The sequence below is a fragment of the Heptranchias perlo genome, chromosome 23, assembly GCF_035084215.1.
Source record: "Heptranchias perlo isolate sHepPer1 chromosome 23, sHepPer1.hap1, whole genome shotgun sequence".
Lineage (NCBI taxonomy): Eukaryota > Metazoa > Chordata > Chondrichthyes > Hexanchiformes > Hexanchidae > Heptranchias > Heptranchias perlo.
The window spans coordinates 23,979,210-24,000,149 of NC_090347.1; the positions used below are offsets into that span (position 1 = coordinate 23,979,210).

General features: G+C 41.4%; 1 protein-coding gene across 1 annotated transcript in view; it reads right to left on the bottom strand.

The window, feature by feature from the left end:
- LOC137341186 (alpha-1,6-mannosylglycoprotein 6-beta-N-acetylglucosaminyltransferase B-like) overlaps window positions 1–20,940 on the bottom strand; it is a 649,449-nt gene that overhangs the window by 244,666 nt on the left and 383,843 nt on the right. The window contains exon 7 of the mRNA XM_068004202.1: window positions 814–984. Within this exon, the coding sequence (XP_067860303.1) occupies window positions 814–984 (171 nt within the window). The remainder of the gene's footprint in view (window positions 1–813; window positions 985–20,940) is intronic.

The window sequence follows — 20,940 nt, forward strand, 5'->3', positions numbered from 1 at the left end:
CCTTTTTACTGCTAAAGAGGAGCAAATAGTAGATTAACATTTGCCAAAATGAAAGTATGAGTAGGGACAGTAAATCTATAGAGGTAATGAAGACAAACCTTATACAATATAATTAGCAGAACAGATGCCCATCGAGATGAAAAGAGTGATGGATTTACTGAACACAAATCAGTCAGTGAGTTGTGCAAACCACTTCATGTGCAGTTTATTTCACATAACTTTTCAATTCTCATAATATTTTGCCTGTATTTATCAAGCAGCTGTAAAAGGTATTCAGGACTATTCTGACAGCTGGGACTAGTGAGCAATGGAAATTGCCTCCAAACTTGCCTTGAGCAAGATTAGAAAAGAATAATTTTATCCCCCCAGAGGATGGTGGACATGTGGAACAAACTCCCTGAGAAGGTTGTTAATTTGGGATCAATTACCACTTTTAAAAAGTAGCTGGATCAATATCTGTGGAGAAGCAGGATTAAGGGCTGTAGAGATATTTAACAACACTGCTTAATTTTCTTTATCAGGGAAGGCTGGGAAGGAAATTAGAGGATAAGCAAGTGGTGTGGGAGGGAACATGGACTTTGGATGCAGACGTTTTGATAGACCAAATAGAATTTTCTCACTGGATTTCCTTACATCCTTAAATCTCTCTACATATACTATGAAGTTAAATAATTCAGTGTAGAGGAATAAAACATATGTAACTTACCAAAAACATTACTCTTATAATATTATGGGTAAATAGGAGTTATGTACTGGATCAGAGTTATACCTGAATCAATACAGATGCCTATTCAGGTCCCACTATCTATTTACCTTTTTCCGTTGCCTCTTTCTCATCTCAAGTTTCTGATTGAGATTCTGAGCTGCCAAAATCCATTGTATTGACAATCTCCGGATTCGTTTTTTCATGAATATTAGTGATTCCTTCCCACTGCCCATCAGTTCGAGGAGTTGTGTGAAGTCTGTCCGATAGAATGCCTGCTGCTGAGAAAGAAATATATAGTCAAAGTGAAATCTCCAGAAGTAACAGTGACTGAGTTTCCTATTACTGCATTTAGGATTAGCTGAAGTTAGCCTTTCACCAGCATAAACCTATTCATACAGGCAGCATCCCAATCTGTTCCAAGGAGCACGCCAGTGAAAGGCACACTCACAGGATTTTGTCATTTCCTTTGTGCATTTTTCACCCTTACCCAGCAAAAACAGGGCAAGAATTCCTATTGCGTCCAAAGACAGTTGAAATGGTAGCACTTTAGAAGATTAAGACATTGGTTAGGTCACAGTTGGACTATTACATTACAGGAAGGAAATGAGAGCCATGGAAAGCATACAGCAAAAATTCACTAAAATTATATTGAGAATAAGATGCTATAGTAATGAAGAAAGGCTTGAAAATTTGGGGCTTTTTTAAAAAACTGGAACAGAGAAGGTATGGGGTGGGGGGGAGAATCTAATAGAGGTCTTTAAAATTATGAATGTTTTTGAGAGGGCAAATAGTGAAAGATTTTAGGGAATCAGTAAAAAAGGCATAAACTTAATGTTATCACAAGAAGAATAAAGGAGAAAGTTAGAAGGCATGTTTTCACACAGCGGGTTATTAAAACATGGAATGCTTTACCACAATTGGCTATTGAGGCAGAGACTATATCATTTAAAAGAAAATTGGATAATTATTTGAAAAGGATGAATATAAAAAAGATATGGGGAATGGACAAAGAAGTAAGATTAGAAATAGATAGTTCCAGTTGAAGATCTAGCATCAGCACAGGTGCGAAGGGTCAAATAGCTACCTTCAGTACTGGTAATTCTATGATTTACAGTAAAACAGAAGAATAATGGAATAAAAATTACTTTTATAGAGATACTCTACTGCATTGTCATATGGTCCTTAAATGCTTACAGAAAGATATCTGTACACTTACTGGTTACTCAGCTGCCACTTATTATTTTGTTGAATGGCTTAAAAATTGTTACTATGAGGCAATCAAGGAAAAAAAAACATTTTGTGTAGAACACCCCCAAGTTGCAACATGAAATTCTGTTCCATTAAGGTCTTGAATTAAGTTGCTGTCTACAATCCAACCTTCCAGTTGATGATGTTACATAGAATGTACAGCACAGAAACAGACCATTCGGCCCAACTGGTCCGTGCCTCCTTCCACCCCTCTTCATCTAACTCTATCAGCATAACCTTCTATTCCTTTCTCTCTCGTGTGTTTATCTAGTTTTCCCTCAAATGCATCTATGCTATTCGTCTCAACTACTCCTTGTGGTAGCGAATTCCACATTCTAACCACTCTCTGGCTAAAATAAGTTTCTTCTGAATTCCCTTTTGGATTTATCAGTGACTATTCTGTTACTAGATACAACTTCACAAAGTAACATCAGGAGCATCGTATACAAAGTTTCCGATCCCAGAATTTTTTTTAATGAGCAGACGCAATACAAGGGGGCACCAAACATTTTCTCCATTCACATCCAAAGGTGAACTATGTTACGTACGTCCACTCCAGCATGAAGCAGGTTTGTGCAGGACAAAAATAACACTACTCCACTTTGAGATGTAGGGAGGTTAAGGCACTTATGCCTAATTTGACATATTTACAATTCCAGACCTGATCTTTTGGTCAAGCTCTTCAAAGGTGGCCCTTAGTACATGAATCACAAACATTACAAATGAAGGATTCAATGAAATTAGTTAATTTTGAGAACATTGAAGTCTATACAAATGATGGAATTCCAAGTTGTCTGGACCCCCAAGTATTTAAAGCCTGAGCTGGCCCACATAAAAGAAAAAAAAAATCCATGATACTAAGAGACAGCAATGGGCCAAGCACCTCTCAATATATTTGACCTAGTATCCCAGTTCATTAAAACATTTAATGCCAAAAGAGCAGAAATAAATCTATAAATAAGGAGATTCTGTATTCCTGTCATATTTCTCTTACTGGAGTAAATGAGTCAGAGATCATAGAGTGGGTAACCATTGAGCAGAAAACAAATTGCTGAACACCTCTCAATCATGTGTTAGAACTCTGCACTTTCCTTCTTCATTGAACTTGGTCAAAACCCCTTCTGTATTTAAGGAAGGATTCACAGTGGGGTTGTGAAGGCTCTATATACTATGAATAATAAATAGTGGACATTATACCATAAATTGTCAGAGTTGAATCCTGTCTGATTCAAATAAAACAATTTGGTTACCAAATTATGTAAGCTAAGATCTTTGCCAATATTTTAGTCACAATCCAGTAAACTGTAGGAGACACACTATTCAAATTTGGGCTGTGAAGCTGAATAACGAAAAACTCAAATGCTTATCCCGTGCGGTTGTTATTCAATAGCATATTTATTGCATTGGATATAGGGTAGCATGTTGTAAAATCTTTGAGACGATTCCATTTTGGACAGAAATCTGACATATTATTAACGTGAAGTGGAGTCATGAGTCACACAACACATCACTCCACTGCACTTTGCTTCAGCTCAACCCTCCTTCATTTATAAGGATCAAGCAAATGGACATCAAAGCTTCAGCATCAGTTCTTGTGCACAGAAAATTTCAAGACGAGAGCATTTTAAAGTGGCTGAAAGTCCATGCAATACGTTCATATTCAAAGAGAGAGAGAACTGAACTCCAGAATCAACCTGGTGCCAATAATTTGCGTAAGTGTACTCACTGAAGATGAGTGCAGTACAAACTCCATCCCCACAAGTAACCCAAAATTATGTTCAGATATTTCTCCTGCAATGATGTGGAAGGAAAATTTAAATTGGCATTGAGCTAAAGAGGGAAAAGCAGTTTTATCAGGTCCTACCAGGTTCGAGTTTGATGAGCTTAGTTAAGTAGATCAAACCAAACTGACACAAATTCCAATGGGCTTTGTGCTTATCCCTAGTTCAGATTAGGATTTTTTAAATGAGAGATGAAGCCATCCTGAATCCAATCCCAGTGACTCTGGCCTGTGTAGGATTGACATAGTATTGATATGAGCCAATAGCATTTGAAGGTTTGCAAAGAAATGGGCTTGTTTTTACAATTTTCACTTGGCACAATTTCTGGGTCTTTGTTACAATTTCTGGCCTTTTCCTACAAAGAACTATATTGATATTTCATGTAGACTCTTATTTCAAATTGATGCATTCAATTTTCAGCATCTTCCAAAATAGAAAAATCAGATTTGCAAGGTAATAATAAAAATTGCCAACACAGCATATTCATTATACTGGAATAATACTTCACTCTCGTCACACTTTAGAGAATTATATGAAAGAACAGCTACACTGCACAGAACACCAGAAATAAAACTGTAATTTACTGTCCCAATACAGAAATTTAACATCAATAGTTAATAGCAGATTCATCAATGACTATGGCATATGGAAAATAATTGACTTTGAGAGATTCAGGGACATTTTAAGGTAAAAATTAATAGTAAATTGAAAATATTTTCAATGAGAGCGTAACCTATTTTGCAGGCATCATTGCATTTAATTATTGTTTGTTACCAGGTTTTAAAAGTCAAAAGCAATTCTTTCAGCAATTTCAAAAAAAAATGCAGAAATCATTATTTGAGATATTCAGGCAAGTCAGGTTCAGCTGCTTTAGTTCACAAAAACTATTGAATAATTTATTTGGAAGGAATTATACAGCATTTCTCTTTACAGGAAATATTACATTGTTCCACACTTTTATTGAAAGAGTTGATTGGATTATTAAAATAGCCCCAGAGGCCACAGGATTAATGTAAATAGATTTTGGGCAAGAATGATTCAATTAAAATGCTCTAAACAATGAAAATATATATATAGAATATAAAAGCTCAAGAGAAAGGCAACCAATTCATAAATCAATATTAAATACAACAATGAACTATCTACTCTAGCTAGATTTTAGAATGCTCTTTAATTTTAATCCACTCATTTTTCTTTGGAGTGCATTTACTCAAATGGATGGCTATTAAAATCCCATCTCCTGGAAATCCAGAATCGGCACAACAATTTATATTCTCACGACTGTATGAACTTTTCTTGTGCTATAATTAAAAGCATTGGCGGTAATTTTAACCTAGCCCACTCAATGGAGATTAAAATCGGGTGGGGTGTAAAACCAGCTTTGCACCCGATCCCGCCAGTTTCCTGACGGGCGAGTTAGGTTAAAATTGCCCCCATAATTTCACCTATTTTGTGTGTGTGTATGATGGTTAAAGACATGTCTCCTGTGTTCAGTACCTGTCCAAAGTAACCACCAAAAAATGAATGAATAATTCATACTTGAACGAGGTTGAAACTACTTCTCCAGATAGATTATCTGCTGTGTTGAACTCAAAGGCGATTATAATGATACTTAGGTTTCCATATGGCTCTGAATATTTAAGGGGGAATTTTAACTGGGAGCAAGATGTGTACGGGATGGGTGAGCAACGAACGCACCCGACCTCGGCAGCGTGAGGACGGGACGATTTTAACTCTCAGGCCTCATCCGTATGCCACCGGTCAGCTGTCCACCTTATACGGGAGTGAAATGGCAGCTAGCCAGTGGGCAGGAATGGAGGTTCAGGCGGCAGGAAGCCGGCATCAAAGAAAAGCTCGCTAGCAAGAATGTAAGTCACAGGGAGGGGGCAGCTCAGGGAAGGGGAGACTTAAACTTTCCTTGTAGGGCAAGCAGGAGCACACCTGCTCCTCTTGGCCCCACGAGGAAAATTGAAAAAAAAACTTACCTTAAACAGCCTCTTCTGGTCCCTGATTGACTTATCACCTCCTTCACCTTTCGGGAAAGCCACAACGGCTTCCCCACTGAGGCCAGAGCTAAAATTGCAGTCGAGGCCCGATTACGGCATTGGACTCTAATCTGAATGTTTAAAGGACACCGCTGGCTTCAGGCGGGCGCCTTTGATGCCTGCTCAGAACAGCAGGTGGAATTGGAAGTTGGCGGGATGCTGGTGGAACATCGGCAGGCAAGTCACCTGGACGATTTTAACTGCCCACCGGTCCTGCATTAAAATTGTCCCTTTATTTTTGGAGGCTATAGTTTTAGGGAAAGATTATGGGGGTGATTTCCGTTAACGTACCATGGTGTTTAGGCTGAAAAACAAGGTGGTATGCAAACAAAAGTTTTAAAAAAACAAGTCCCACCCATTGGTCGCATGACTTGATTTTCAAGCTGGTCTCAAAATGGGTGGCAGTGGTCCCACCTGAAACAGGCGGGAACCTTATTTCAATATTTAAACTTAAAATTTAAATCAGGTCCTACACCCATTGCATGAAGAAGTGTTTCTTAAATTCTTTCATTAATGGCCTGGCTCTGATTTTAAGGGTTTTTTTATTCATTCATGGGATGTGGGCGTCGCTGGCAAGGCCAGCATTTATTGTCCATTTTCAATTGCCCTCGAGAAGGTGGTGGTGAGCCACTTTCTTGAACCGCTGCAGTCTGTGTGGTGAAGCCCACAGTGGTGTTAGGTAGGGAGTTCCAGGATGAAGAAGGAATGGCGATATATTTCCAAGTCAGAATGGTGTGTGACTTGGAGGGGAACGTGCAGGTGGTGTTGCTCCCATGTGCCTGCTGCCTTTGTCCTTCTAAGTGGTAGAGGTCATGGGTTTGGGAGGTGCTGTCGAAGAAGCCTTGGCGAGTTGCTGCAGTGCATCCTGTGGATGGTACACACTGCAGCCGCGGCACGCCGGTGGTGAAGGGAGTGAATGTTTAGGGTGGTGGATGGGGTGCCAATCAAGTGGGCTGCTTTGTCCTGGATGGTGTCGAGCTTCTTGAGTGTTGTTGGAGCTGCAGTCATCCAGGCAAGTGGAGAGTATTCCATCACACTCCTGACTTGTGCCTTGTAGATGGTGGAAAGGCTTTGGGGAGTCAGGAGGTGAGTCACTCACCGCAGAATACCCAGCCTCTGATCTGCTCATGTAGCTACAGTATTTATGTGGCTGGTCCAGTTAAGTTTCTGGTCAATGGTGACTCCCAGGATGTTGATGGTGGGGGATTCCGCAATGGTAATGCCGTTGAATGTCAAGGGGAGGTGGTTAGGCACTCTTGTTGCAGATGGTCATTGCCTGGCATTCGTGTGGCACAAATGTTACTTGCCACTTATCAGCCCAAGCCTGGATGTTGTCCAAGTCTTGCTGCATGTGGGCACAGACTGCTTCATTATCCAGGGCTTTATATAACTGTAGATCAACTTCCTGCCCCTTATATCCTAGCCCTCTAGTTATAAAGGTTAACATTCCATGAGCCTTTGTAATTATTTTTTGCAGCTGACTACTCCATTTTTGTGATCTGTTCCTAGCTTTTCATCATTTAAAAAATACTCAGATCTATCCTTTTTTAGTCCAAAATGGATGACCTCACACTTACCTGCGTTGAAATCCATCTGCCACAGTTTTGCCCACTCACTTAATCTATCAATGTCTCTTTGTAATTTTATGCTCTTGTCCACATTACTTAATCTTTGTCATTGGCAAACTTGGATATAAGGCTCTCTATTGTGTTATCTAGGTAATAAATATAGTGAATAGTTGAGGCCCCACCACAGATCCTTGGGAAACACCTCTAGTCACTTCCTTCCAATTTGAGTACATATCCATTATTCCCATTTTCTGTCTTCTACCGCCTAACCAATCTCCTAACCAGGTAAATAATTTTCCTTCAACTCCATGAGCTTCAATTTTAACTAACAGTCTCTTACGTGGAACCTTATCGAATGCCTTCTGGAAGTTCATATAAACTACACCCATAGATACTCCCTTGTCTCCTGCTTTAGTTATTTCCTCAAAAAATTCAATTAGGTTCATTAAACATGACCTACACTTCTTGTCTCCAAATTGTTGAGCTGCCTATTGGGAGTGCATTTAATGCTGGCAGCTTGTTGACCGCACGATAATGAGTGCCAACTCCAAAACTCGCACCGATCTCATGATCATGCATGACCTGCACAACCATTTACTAAGCGCAGCACTCCCACAGAACTGCACTGAAGTGTCAGCCCAGGTTATCTGCTCAAATCTTGGAATGGGGCTCGAACCTACAACCTTCTGACTCAGATACGAGAGTGCTACCATTGAGCCAAGGCTGTCAATTTAGTCACCTCTGTTATACCAAGGTAGGAGTTGTGCAATTTATAAATATCTTGGGTATTGGTGGGACTGCGTTGAAGTATTATTGCACCTGACGACTTTGCTCCATCATGAAATGACCCTCATCTAATTCATGCAGAACATTGGGACCATCCAAAGAGTCCCTCATCCTCACAACTGTTAGCTGCAACTTGTAGTAGCAATTGAAAAGACTCCAGGAAAATTTTGCCTTGCAAAGTGAATGCTATTACAAAAATGCAGAACTGCACAAGCAAGAAAAAAAATCCTATGTAAAATTGTAAATATAAAAGTAGATAAATGCTCACGGCAAACAAAAAGTCTCACCACCAACTCCAATTACCACCAACTTGCTTTAAGGATTATAGTAAAGCAGGCCAGACCTGTAGAGCAGTAATATATTCATTTTATATGGGTGACCTGCATGCTGGAGGTCAAACTTAGCTGAAACTTGGGATCCTAGTTAACTAATTTTTCTGAGGCTTGCCCTTCTCTGAAGCACAGCCTCATTTGGGTCAGCAAAATTGCAACAAAATGAGAATATTGTGCATAAGGTCACCCGCAAGGGTCTGTGCCACAAATGGAGCCATGTAAAATCAAGTCCTCTTATGTAGAAGTCAAGTTACTAAATAAGTGATTACTAAATCATTTTTCTTTTGCAGCACAGAGCTTAGATCCCCAAAGACCTGTCCCAACTGAACAAAGTAGTTCCTTGTGTTATGACAGGAATCCCAGTCAACGGGCTCAGTATGAGACATTTATCTTTGTCTAATTATGCTCAGGCAATGCTAAAGTTAAATGCACAGCTCATATGATGCACAAATGTTTATATTAACAAATCTCCATATAATATAGTCACAAGATATTTTAACTCATCTTACAACATAAATTATTAATACAATCATAGAAGTTTACGGCATAGAAGGAGGCCATTTGGCCCATCATGTCTGTGCCAGGATATATAGCATATTTTTGCATGAATCTTAATTACCAATAAATGTCAGAGGTCCTCAGCTTTTTTTTAAAACTGGACAACATACGAGGGATAATTTTACTAAATCACTCTCGCAGCTCGAGCTTCATCTACCGGGAATGGATACAAGGCCTTTGGGTGCAAGCTCCGACCAACTTTCCACCCAGTTAAATTAATGGATGAAAAATCATAGAAAAGCATGCTCCCACAGTTATAATTTGTGTGCAGTTACCGGTGCCTTATTTTAGAAAATATGTCAAGCCTTTGAGCGGGTGGAGAAGAGATTCACTAAGATGACACCAGGGATGAGAGGCTTTAGTTATGAGGAGAGACGAGAGAAAATGCGACTGTGGTTTCATTAGAATGAACAAGGTTAAGAGGAAATCTGATAAAGTTCTTCCAAATCATCAGAATTTTTTTTTAAATAAGCTAAATAGGAAAAAACTATTCCCATTGATTGGTGAGTTAGTTACTAAAGGGCATAAATTTAAGATCATCACTAAAAGAACAAAGGGAGAGGTTAGGAGATTTTAGTTTGTGCTGAAGGTTATTAAGGTATGGAATGCCCTACCAGAAACAATGGTGGAAGCAACTTTTCAAAATGAAGTGGATAAATATTTGGAAAAAAACTTAAAAGGGTATGGGGACACGGCAGGGTAATAGGACTAGGGGATAGCTCTTTCAGAGAGCTGGCATAGGAATTATGGGCCAAATAGCCTTCTTCTGTGCTGTAAAATTCTGTGATGTTTATGAATTCCCAATATGTGCTCCCAGTAAGAGTGGCACCATCAAGAGCGTGATTTCATCAACTTACTCCTTACTATGAAAATAAGCATTAGTAACGGTTACACAAAGGGGACACATTACAAGTAGTGTTACACTATTATTTACAGTAAATTTTATAACAACGTGCATTTACATAGAGCCTTTAACATAGTAAAATGTCCCAAGGCACTTCACAGGAGCGTTACCAAACAAAAATTGGCACCAAGCCACATAAGGAGATATTAGGATAGATGACCAAAAGTTTGGTCTAAGGGGTAGGCTTTGAAAGGTAGAGAGGCAGAGAGGTTTAGGGAGGGAATTCCGGAGCTTAAGGCTTAGGCAGCTGAAGGCACTGATGCCAATGTTGGAGTGATAAAAATCAGGGATGAACAAACAGTCAGAATTGGAGGAGCGCAGACATTTTGGAGGGTTATAGGGTTGGAGGAGGTTACAGAGATAGGGAGCGGCGAGGCCAAGGTGGGGTTTGAACACAGGTTTGAGAATTTTAAAATCTAGGCATTGCCGGACTGGGAGCCAATGTAGGTTAGCGAGCTCAGGGTCAAATAGGACACCAAGGGCTCGATTTTAGCACCCGCAATCGGGTGTGTTCCTGGCAGGGGGGCTACAAAAATCGGGGATTCCCGGGGCGGGTCCGGAGCCCGGCTCCAACCCGCCCCATTTCTGGGTTCCCCACTGACGCGCTGACATGCGCGCACAGCCCCCGCATGTGGGACTCCCGCCGGCAATTAAAGCCGGCGGGGTGCCACTTAAGGTATTTATTTAGGTATTTCAGGTCGTTTAGAGACCTGATTAACATGCTATTTTAGGAGGGTTGGGATTTTGCAAACAACTGGGACTGTTTCCTGTACTGGGGGAAACACTCCCAGTTCAAATGGACGTGTTGCAGTCATCAGCCTGTGGCAGCTGCAAAGGTCCATTTGACAGGTTGGGGGGTGTGGGGGCGGGGGGGGGGGGGGAGACCCTCACTCATTGCAGGAGGCCACTCTGTCACCTTGGACAAAGTTTGGCCTCCATCACCCACCTCCTAACAATAAAACTCACCAACATACACACTTACCCCAGTGTCCAGACACATGTACCGACCTTGCGGACCCCCTCAGATGTACATCTTCTGGATGGGGCCGCCGTAGCTGCAGTCATGACCTCCTCGGAGGGCGAACAGCATCACCAGTCTCACCGGCCACGCCGTCCACCTCTGACACGTGGAGCTCCACAACACAGTGCTGTGACACATCCACCTGCACAGCACACGGAGGCTCAGAGTCACTCGACATGTAGTCGTGGACATCTGCAGCCTCCTTCTTGCCGAGCTGCTCCCGGCTGACCTGAGCACCATCTTCTTACCTGTTGCTGTCAAAGTCACCACTGCCCTCAACAACTTCGCCTCCGCATCCTTCCAGGGTGCCACCGGGGACATCACCGACGTCTCTCAGTCGTCTGCACAAAAGAGTCCTGCAAATACACCTACACCCACTCTGCAGTGACACAATGGGTGGCATCAGTTGTGGGTCTTCATAGTGATCCTCAGGAAAGGGCATTATTGCACAAACCAGACAAGATTCGCAAAGACGTGGCAGTAGTGGTGCCAATATAATATGTAATGTGAGTTGGTCAGAAATTTAATATAAGTAAAAACCATGACAAACCCTCAAACACCCTTGTGCATCCCCTTCATGCTCACGACACATTTGCCTTACGCTTCCTACTACACATATGTGATGCATGCCCTGTGGCTGCAGCACAGGTAGTGGCAGGTTGAGTGAGGCTGACTGTGAAAGAGATGCACGAGAGGGTGAGTATGAGATAGAGCCATGAGATTGTATGAGGATTGGGTTGAGTGGTAGTGGCGGGATGAGTACTGGCGAGCTGAGTGAGTGCAGGTAAGATGAGGATGAGCTTTGAGTGGGTGTGAGGGGTGATGTGACAGAGTAGTGTTGGCTGTGCAGAAGGAGATGTGGGGTGGGGGCGGTGATGTGGCAGATGGAGTGTAGGGGAATGAGTAAGTGTACTCACTTTGGCTGACCTACTTAGGTCATTGCAGCGCCTCCTGCACTGTATGCAGGTGCACGATATGTTGGTGGTGCAGGTGATCTCCTCTGCCACCTCGAGCCAGGCCTTCTTGGTGACAGAGGCAGGCCGCTTCACCCCGCCCGCCGGGGGGGGGGGGGAAGATCTCTGTCCTCCCCCTCCTCCTCACCCCATCCAATAAGAGCTGGAGTGAGGCATCATTAAACTTGAGAGCAGCCTTCCCCCTGGGCTGCTCCATGCTGTAATTTTTCCTATTTCTTGCAGCATCAGTCAGTGGAGGACTGCCCCTTTAAATAGAGCTCCTCCAGCTGACAGACCTTACTGCGCATGCGCAGTCCGCCCGCCACGTAGCTTAGCAGCAGGGAACCCGGAACAACGGGTAAGTGGATCCAATCAGCCTGCAATTGCGCGCAGGGCAGACCGATTTCACCGGGCGCATTACCCACGCACCCACTCGACCCCCCGCCGTCATGGTAATATCGGGCCCCAAGTCTGCGAACAGTCTGGTTCGGCCTCAGACAGTGGTCAGGGAGTGGGATGGAGTCGGTGGCTAGGGAACAGAGTTTGTGGCAGGAACCAAAGACAATGGCTTTGGTTGTCCCAATATTTAGTTGGAGGAAATTTCTGTTTATCCAATACGGACAAGCAGCGCAACAAATCAGAGGCAGTGGAGGGGTTGAGAGAGGTGGTGGTAAGGTAGAGCTGGGTGTCATCATCGTAAATGTGGAACCTGATGTCATGTTTTCGGATGATGTCGCCAATGGGCAGCATGTGGATGAGAAATAGGAGGGGGCCAAGGATAGATCCTTGGGGGACACCAGAGGTAACGGTGCGGGAGCGGGAAGAGAAGCCATTGCAGGTGATTCTCCGGCCATGACTGGATAGTTAGGAATGGAACCAGACGAGGGCAGTCTCACCCAGCTGGATGATGGAGGAGTAGCACTGATTGGCTTAGTAATTCAGCTATAGATTATCTGTTGGGCTTTTAAATTACATGATCCTATACTGACATCGTCATTAGTTCTACACAATATTGATTAAAAAAATATAAATGTTCATATCTGCAATCACTTTCATCCCAATTGTTACTTTTTTTAAAAATTAGGTAATTGGCAGAGAGCTTAATTTAGATTTGAATCTGAATTAAATGCAAAATGGAATCGTAAGTAAGTTAGGATCCAACATTTTCACAGTGAAGATTAGTCAACCATATCCTGCACACAATGTGGCCTAGATCACAATTTATCAAAGTTTCCAACAGTTTTGGCACAAGACATCACTAATTTTTTAAATCTTTCTCAACAAGGCATTCCAATGTAGTCAAGGTTGGATGAACTCTCCCCCTAATTGTATTGTCTCCAGTTCTGGGCACTGCACTTTAGGAAAGATGTGAAGGCCTTAGAGAGGGTGCAGAAGAGGTTTACTAGAATGATTCCAGGGATGAGGGGCTTTAGTTACGTGGATAGATTGGAGAAGCTGAGGTTGTTCTCCTTGGAGCAGAGAAGGTTGAGAGAAGATTTGTTAGAGGTATTCAAAATCATGAAGGGTCTAGACAGAGTAGATAGAGAGAAACTGTTCCCATTGGCAGAAGGGTCAAGAACCAGAGGACATAGATTTAAGGTGATTGGCAAAAAGAACCAAAGGTGACATGAGGAAAAACTTTTTTACACAGCGAGTGGTTAGGATCTGGAATGCTCTGCCAGAGCAGGTGGTGGAGGCAGATTCAATCATGGCCTTCAAAAGGGAACTGGATAAGTACTTGAAAGGAAAAAAATTGCAGGGCCAGGGAGTGGGTCTAGCTGGATTGCTCTTGCATAGAGCCGGCACGGACTTGATGGGCCGAATGGCCTCCTTCCATGATGTAACCTTTCTATGATTCTATGACTCTAATGTCACCTTTCAAACTGATGACAGAAAAAACTGGTTGAATAAAAGTTACATCTTCCACATATATATAAAATTACAAGCATTCCCTCTGTAAGCTGATCTATGCTTTTCTTGCACATTTACCCTGTGTTATATTAGCAGATACATGAGTGAATTCTGGTGGTGCAGGATTCTGAGAGTAGATGTTAGCACACAATATAAGTCCTACATTTTTGGAAGAAGCTCAACTGCTACATTTCACTGGTTACATAATTATCTATTTATTGGTCATAATGATTGAGTTTGTGACAAGCTGGAATAAACGACCCCGGCCCTTTAAATCACCTGTTTGTTCCCTGTCTAGAGTAAGCTGTACTGCAATGTTGATTGTAATCATAACAGTTAACTGACAGACCTGTACAGTACATAAAATTTATTTTAGAAAGCAGAACGGCTGCATTACCTTTTCAAATTGAACAGTACTGCACACCGAGAAAAAGAAGAATGTGTATTTCCTTCCTTGTCCTCCTCACTACTCTGCAGCCTTTGACATGATTGACCACACTATCCCTCTCCAAGGTCTTTCCTCCATTGTCTAGCTCAGTAGAACAGCCTCTTCTTGTTTCCACTCTTACTTATACAGTGATAGCAAAAGTATCTCCAGCAATGGCTTCTCTTCCAGTCCCCCTGACGTTTCCTCCAGATCCCCCCCCCCCCACCAAGGATCTATCTTTGGACATCTGTTCTTCCTCATCTACACCCTATCTGTTGGTGACATCAGACAAAGACATATGGTCAGATTCCATATGTATATTGATGACGTCCCTGCTCTACCTCTCCACCAAATCTCTTGATCTCTCCACTGCCTTTGTGCTGTCAGACTAACTCTTGGTTGAGCCACAATATCTTCCACTTAAACATTGGGAAGATAAAAGCTATCGTTATTGGCTGCCACCAAAAAAAAATCAACATCCTTGCAACTAATTCCATCCCCTTCCCTGGCCGCAGCTTCAACCAGACTGTTTGCAACCTCAATGTGGTAACTGATTGCAAGCTGAGCTTCCGACCTCACATCTTCTCCACCACAAAGACTGCCTACTTCCACCTCTGTGACCTCACCCATCTCCACCCAGGCCTCAGCCCATCTGCTGCTGAAACTCATCCATGCCTTTGTCACCTCCAGACTCAACTATACGAATGCTCTGCAGGCTGGCCTTCCATCCTCCGCGCTCTGTAAACTGCATCTCATCCAGAAACTCTGCAGCCCGTATCTTATCACGCAGACCCACCATTGGCTCTCACTTCTCTAAGGCCTCCAATTTAAAATTCTCATCCTTGTGTTTAAAGCCCTTCATGGCCTTGCCCCGCCCTATCTCTAACTTCTTCCAGCCCCACAACTCCCCAGAACTTCCCATTTCTCTGATTCTGACCTCTTGTGTATGCCCTCTCCCCTCACTCCACCATTGGTGGTTGAGCCTTCAGCTATCTAGGACAGATAGTCTGAAATTCCCTTACTAAGCCCCTCTGCCTCTCCATCTTCCTTAACCTCTTTAAAACCAAGCTTTTTAACCAAGTTTTTGGTCACCTCTCCTAATATCTCCTTTTGCTTGGCATCCATTTTTGTCTGAATATGCCTCTTTTAAGTGCCTCTAAAGGCACTTTCTAAATGCAAGTTGATGTTGTGTACTTGCGACACCTTATTGTATGGTTTAAACAAAGGGAAGCAACTTATATATTGATACAACTGGTTGTCGTTACCAAATACAACCATAAAGAAAGGCAGCAACCTAAAATACTGGACAATTTATATACATAATTTTACAATGTGTAGAAATCCTCACAAAACTAGCTGCTATCTTTTTTCTGAGTAATGGCTAGGAATTTCTTTTACTAAACCGACATACATGAAGCAAGACACAAAGCTTTCCCCTGGTGACCCCTCTATCAAAGCTACAAAGATTTTTATTTTCTTCTTGCAGGAAAGGCATTTTGGGGGGTTTAAAAGCTTTATTCATTTTAATGCAGCTCTGAAGTCAATGTCTCAAACATATTTGGAACAATACTTGCTGCATCTATTGGTGTGTAGAGGTATACATTTAGTTTTGTGGAAAATGACAAAATATAGCCCTTTACAGCCAGATGGGTACATCAACAGTAGAAGGTCTATTTACACAGGGAAGGCAAGTATACTGCAAGTCAATACCAAATCTTACTGAGCTTAATAATGCTTAGCGAAGGCCAGTTTAGACAAGCTGCTGACCCTTCTTTCTTTGTTCTGCTGACAGTTAACCTATACTTTTTAAAGATTTTTGGCTGACATCCAAATGCCTATTCACACATACACAAAGATCTTTACTTCAGTAATTGTAGGATGTTTTTTGGGATTGCTCATGTAACATTTCTAAAACATTGGTTGCTGGGTTCTGGCTCTGAAATATAAATTCGCCCTCATGCTATTTATATATTGTTAGAGGTAACTATATTTGGAATCAATGTAATTATCAATGCATATTTTCTTTTGTTTACATGTTGAAGTTTATATCTAAAGATATCAATTCTATGGATCTGACTTAAGAAGTGAAATTCCTTTTTTGATGAAAAACCAGATTGTCTGTATTTCTCTGTGTAATTAACAACCCACTAATGAAATTGTGGAAACATACAGCGTAGCAAAGTGTGATTTCTGAAAATGCAATTTCATTAATTATGAAGAAAAACATGAATTTGTAATGAGAGGAATTACACTTCTGAAGCATTTATACGAAGCATGACACATACAATTTATTAGTGTTAAAATCTACTTTGGTGCAGAGGTTTTGGCAAAGTGTATAGAAGAATATCTCATTGGACATAATACAACTGAAACACTGCTTCCATTAAAATGTTTTGACAGACGTCATATCATGTACACTCACCTGACAATTTCCTTCTGTCAAAATGTATATTGCTAGAACACATAGGAGTCTTAATAAATTGTCTGCTCCATGCTTAAAATTAACATTGACATATAATACTGTCAGATGGACTGATAAGACATTCGGGAGGGGATCTCATATCTAAGTTATTTCTCTTTTTCACTATCTTTTGTGTTGGTAAGAAACAGAGCTGAATTGGAAGCTTCCAGTAACGTAATCTGAATTCTGACAAACATTCATATGTTACTCTGTCAGCTTGTGGACTTTTCCAATACCAGCTATGGAGTGTTACCGCATGTACTAGAACATGGCATGAGCCATGTGCTGTCTAAGGTAAACAGATAGAAAGTTTGTGATTGCACTTTTTTTAAAACAGAAATGCAAACATGTCCTCTGATGAGGAAGTTGAGCCATGGGCCTTATTGTGCCTTTGATTCCAACAATAATCAATGTTTGCAGCAACAAGGATTGGCACTTTCCCTCCTTTTCAGCTCCATTATGTTTTGTCAACTTTTCACACAAGCTTTGTTCCACAAAAATTCTGACAGGTAATTGGAGTCCAGAGAACGGTGGTTCCATTGTGATTACAAACAGATTGCAGACGTCAGAAAAGTTTATTCTTATCTCAAAGCTGTGATAACCAAGAAGAACCCAAGCCAAATAAGTTGTATTAGAAAGTTAGATAAAATTAAAGCTCAGGCTTGTGAATTAACTCAGTGGCTTACTATTTTCAATTAGTAATGCCATAAGAACAGAACAGTCTAAGAAATGAAAAGTCATATTTTTATAATTAAGGGTCTGACCTGAAATAATTTCCTTCTATCAATGTATAAAACTGGTCAATTTTACACTACCGTCATCCTTCATGTTGATGAAAAGAAACATATAAAAAGGGAAGAAAAAAACTCAGATTGCAGGATAGTTGTCAGTGCAGCAGCTGAACAGTAATCCCAGTGCTCACCTAATGTAAGCACAAGAAGCCAATTTAAGGTTACACTGTACTAAGCTGAGCTGTATGCCAGTACCAAGTGTAAATGTGAAGTTAGAGGGTTAGGCATTCAGTACTGTTCTAAGTGGACTTCTAATTCCCAAGGGTGAGTTTTGTGAGAATTATCAAATCCAAATCAGTCTACGTTATGCCATTTCAAATCTATCAAGAAAAAGCAGTCGAAATGGTCTAATAAAATGCTTGCTCTGTATTAGTGTTAGGTTGGGATGGCTGTTTAAAGATATTCCTCTGGTATGGATTGCTAGCCACAGAACGTACTGCAGTTAATCAAACTTACAGACAACTCTACTTGGACCTCTTTAAATTCCAGATACCATTAAGAATCACCATTTCCTCACCTCGGTAATGTGGACAAAATCTGGTTGGACTGCAAATTTTTTTCAAGGAAATTCCTCCAGGAGATCAGATCTATGGAGCTTGGCAAGATTCCTGAACCATACAGCCTTCCAATAGACTTGAACAGAAAACTTGCATTCAGTCCTCTGCAACTCAAAGTTATTTGCCAGATAGCCAGCACAGGGTCTACCTCAGATATGTGGTGAGAAACTTCTATCTCATCTGGGTCAATCTGATTTTAAGCTCTGATCCATAACTCTGTTGCCCACATTTAATCGCACACTAAGTTTTGATCAACAATCACCCCTGCCCTCACAGACCTCCACTGGCTCCCCTTCCCTTGCATAATGATTCCAAAATCCTCAAACTTGTTGATAAATTCCTCTATAATCTTGCCCCATCCTACTGCTGCAACCTTCCACAGCCCTGTGTCCCATCTCAAACCTTACACGTTTCCGACTCTGGATTTTTACATATCCCTATCCTGCCTCTGCTTCACTATTATAATCAAACCTTCAATTATCACTCTGGAACTCCATTCCTCAAGCACTCTGCCTTACCACATCTCTCCATTTTTCCAAAAACTTCTTCAAAACCTGTCTCTTCAACCATACCTTGGTCACTTCTGCTAACTCTCCTTGGTGTCCGTCCCCACTTTATAAAATGGCTTCGGACATTTAGCTTTGTTAAAGACACTATTTGAGTACAAATTGTTGTTGGTCTGCTCCATCCTGAACAAGGATTAGAATCCTGTTCAATATGCTTTCAACCGTCTCAGCCTCCATTAATCATGAATCCAAAATTTTGTTAAAAGTTATAGTTGCACTGTTGAATAATCTGATCCCAATGATGTAGAAAAGTCACCCGGTGCAGATGGGATGCATCCGAGGTTACTGAGGGAAGAAAGGGTGGAAATTCTCCTTAGAAATGGGAGTGGTGCCAGAGAACTGGATGATTGCAAATGTTACACCCCTGTTCAAAAAAGGGGAGAGGGATAAACCCAGTAGTTACAGGCTAGTCAGCCTAACGTTGGTGGTGGAGGGACTTTTAAGAATGTAAGAATGTAAGAACATAAGAACTGGGAGCAGGAGTAGACCATACGGCCCCTCGAGCCTGTTCCGCCATTCAATAAGATCATGGCTGATCTTCGACCTCAACTCCACTTTCCCGCCCAATCTCCATATCCCTCGATTCCCCTAGATAGCAAACATCTATCTCTCTCAGCCTTGAATATACTTAACGACTCAGCATCCACAGCCCTTTGGGGTAGAGAATTCCAAAGATTCATAACCCTCTGAGTGAAGAAATTCCTCCTCATCTCAGTCTTAAATGGCTGACCCCTTATCCTGACCATACCCTCTAGTTCTAGACTCTCCAACCAGGGGAAACAAATTCTCAGCATCTACCCTGTCAAGCCCCCTCAGAATTTTATGTTTCTATGAGATCACCTCTCATTCTTCTAAACTCCAGAGAATATAGACCCATTTTACTCAATCTCTCATCACAGGTCAACCCTTTCATCCCAGGAATCAATCTAGTAAACCTTCGTTGGACCACTTCTAAGGCAAGTATATCCTTCCTTCGATAAGGAGACTAAAACTGTACACAGTACTCCAGGTGTGGTCTCAACAAAGCCCTGTACAATTGTAGCAAGACTTCCTTACTCTTGCATTCCAACCCCCTTGCAATAAAGGTCAACATTCCATTTGCCTTCCAAATTGCTTGTTGTACCTGCATGCTAACTTTCTATGTTTCTTGTACGAGGACAGCCAGATCTCTCTCAACACCAACATTTAATACTTTCTCACCATTTAAAAAATATTCTGCTTTTCTATTTTTTCTACCACATTATACTCCATCCGCCACCTTCTTGCCCACTCACTTAACCTGTCTATATCTTTTTGCAGACTCTTTGTGTCCTCCTCACAGCTTACTTTCCCACCTAGCTTTGCATCGTTCCCCTTTGTCTACCCTGATAGTTACATCCTCAAAGAATCCTAATAAATTTGTCAAACACGATTTCCCTTTCATAAAACCATATTGAATCTGCCTAATCATATTATGATTTTCTAAGTGCCCTGTTACCACTTCCTTAATTATGGATTCCAGCATTTTCCCGACGTCAGGCTAACTGGCCTGTGGTTCCCTGTTTTCTCTCTCTCTCCTTTCTTGAATAGCAGTGTTACATTTGCTACCTTCCAATCTGCAAGGACCGTTCTAGAATCTAGGGAATTTGGAAGATCACAACCAATGCATACACTATCTCTGCAGCCACCTCTTTTAGAACCCTAGGATGTAGGCCATCAGGTCTAGGGGATTTGTTTCCTTTTAGTCCCATTAGTTTCTCAAGTACAGTTTCTCTACTGATATTAATTGTTTTAAGTTCCTCACTCTCATTTGCCCCTTGGTTCCTTGATATTTATGGTATGCTTGTTGTATCTTCTACTGTGAAGACAGATACAAAATATTTGTTTATCGTCTCTGCTATTTCCTTATTCCCCATTATAATTTCTCCTATCTCAGTCTCTAAGGGACCAATGTTTACTTATGCTACTCTCTTCCTTTTTACATACTTGTAGAAGCTCTTACAATCTGTTTTTATATTTCTTGCTAGTTTACACTCATTCTATTTTCTCCCTCTTTAGAATTTTTTTTGGTCATTCTTTGCTGGTTTCTGAAACTCTCCCAATCCCCAGGCTTACCACTCTTCTTCGCAACATATAAGCCTCTTTTAATCTAATACTATCCTTAACTTCTTCAGTTAGCCACAGATGGATCACTTTTCCCATGGAGTTTTTATTTCTCAGTGGAATGTGTACTCGTTGAGAATTCTGAAATATTTCTTTAAATGTCTGCCACTGCTTATCTACCATCATATCTTTTAATCTAATTTCCCAATCTACCTTAGCCAACTCGCCTCTCATACCTATGTA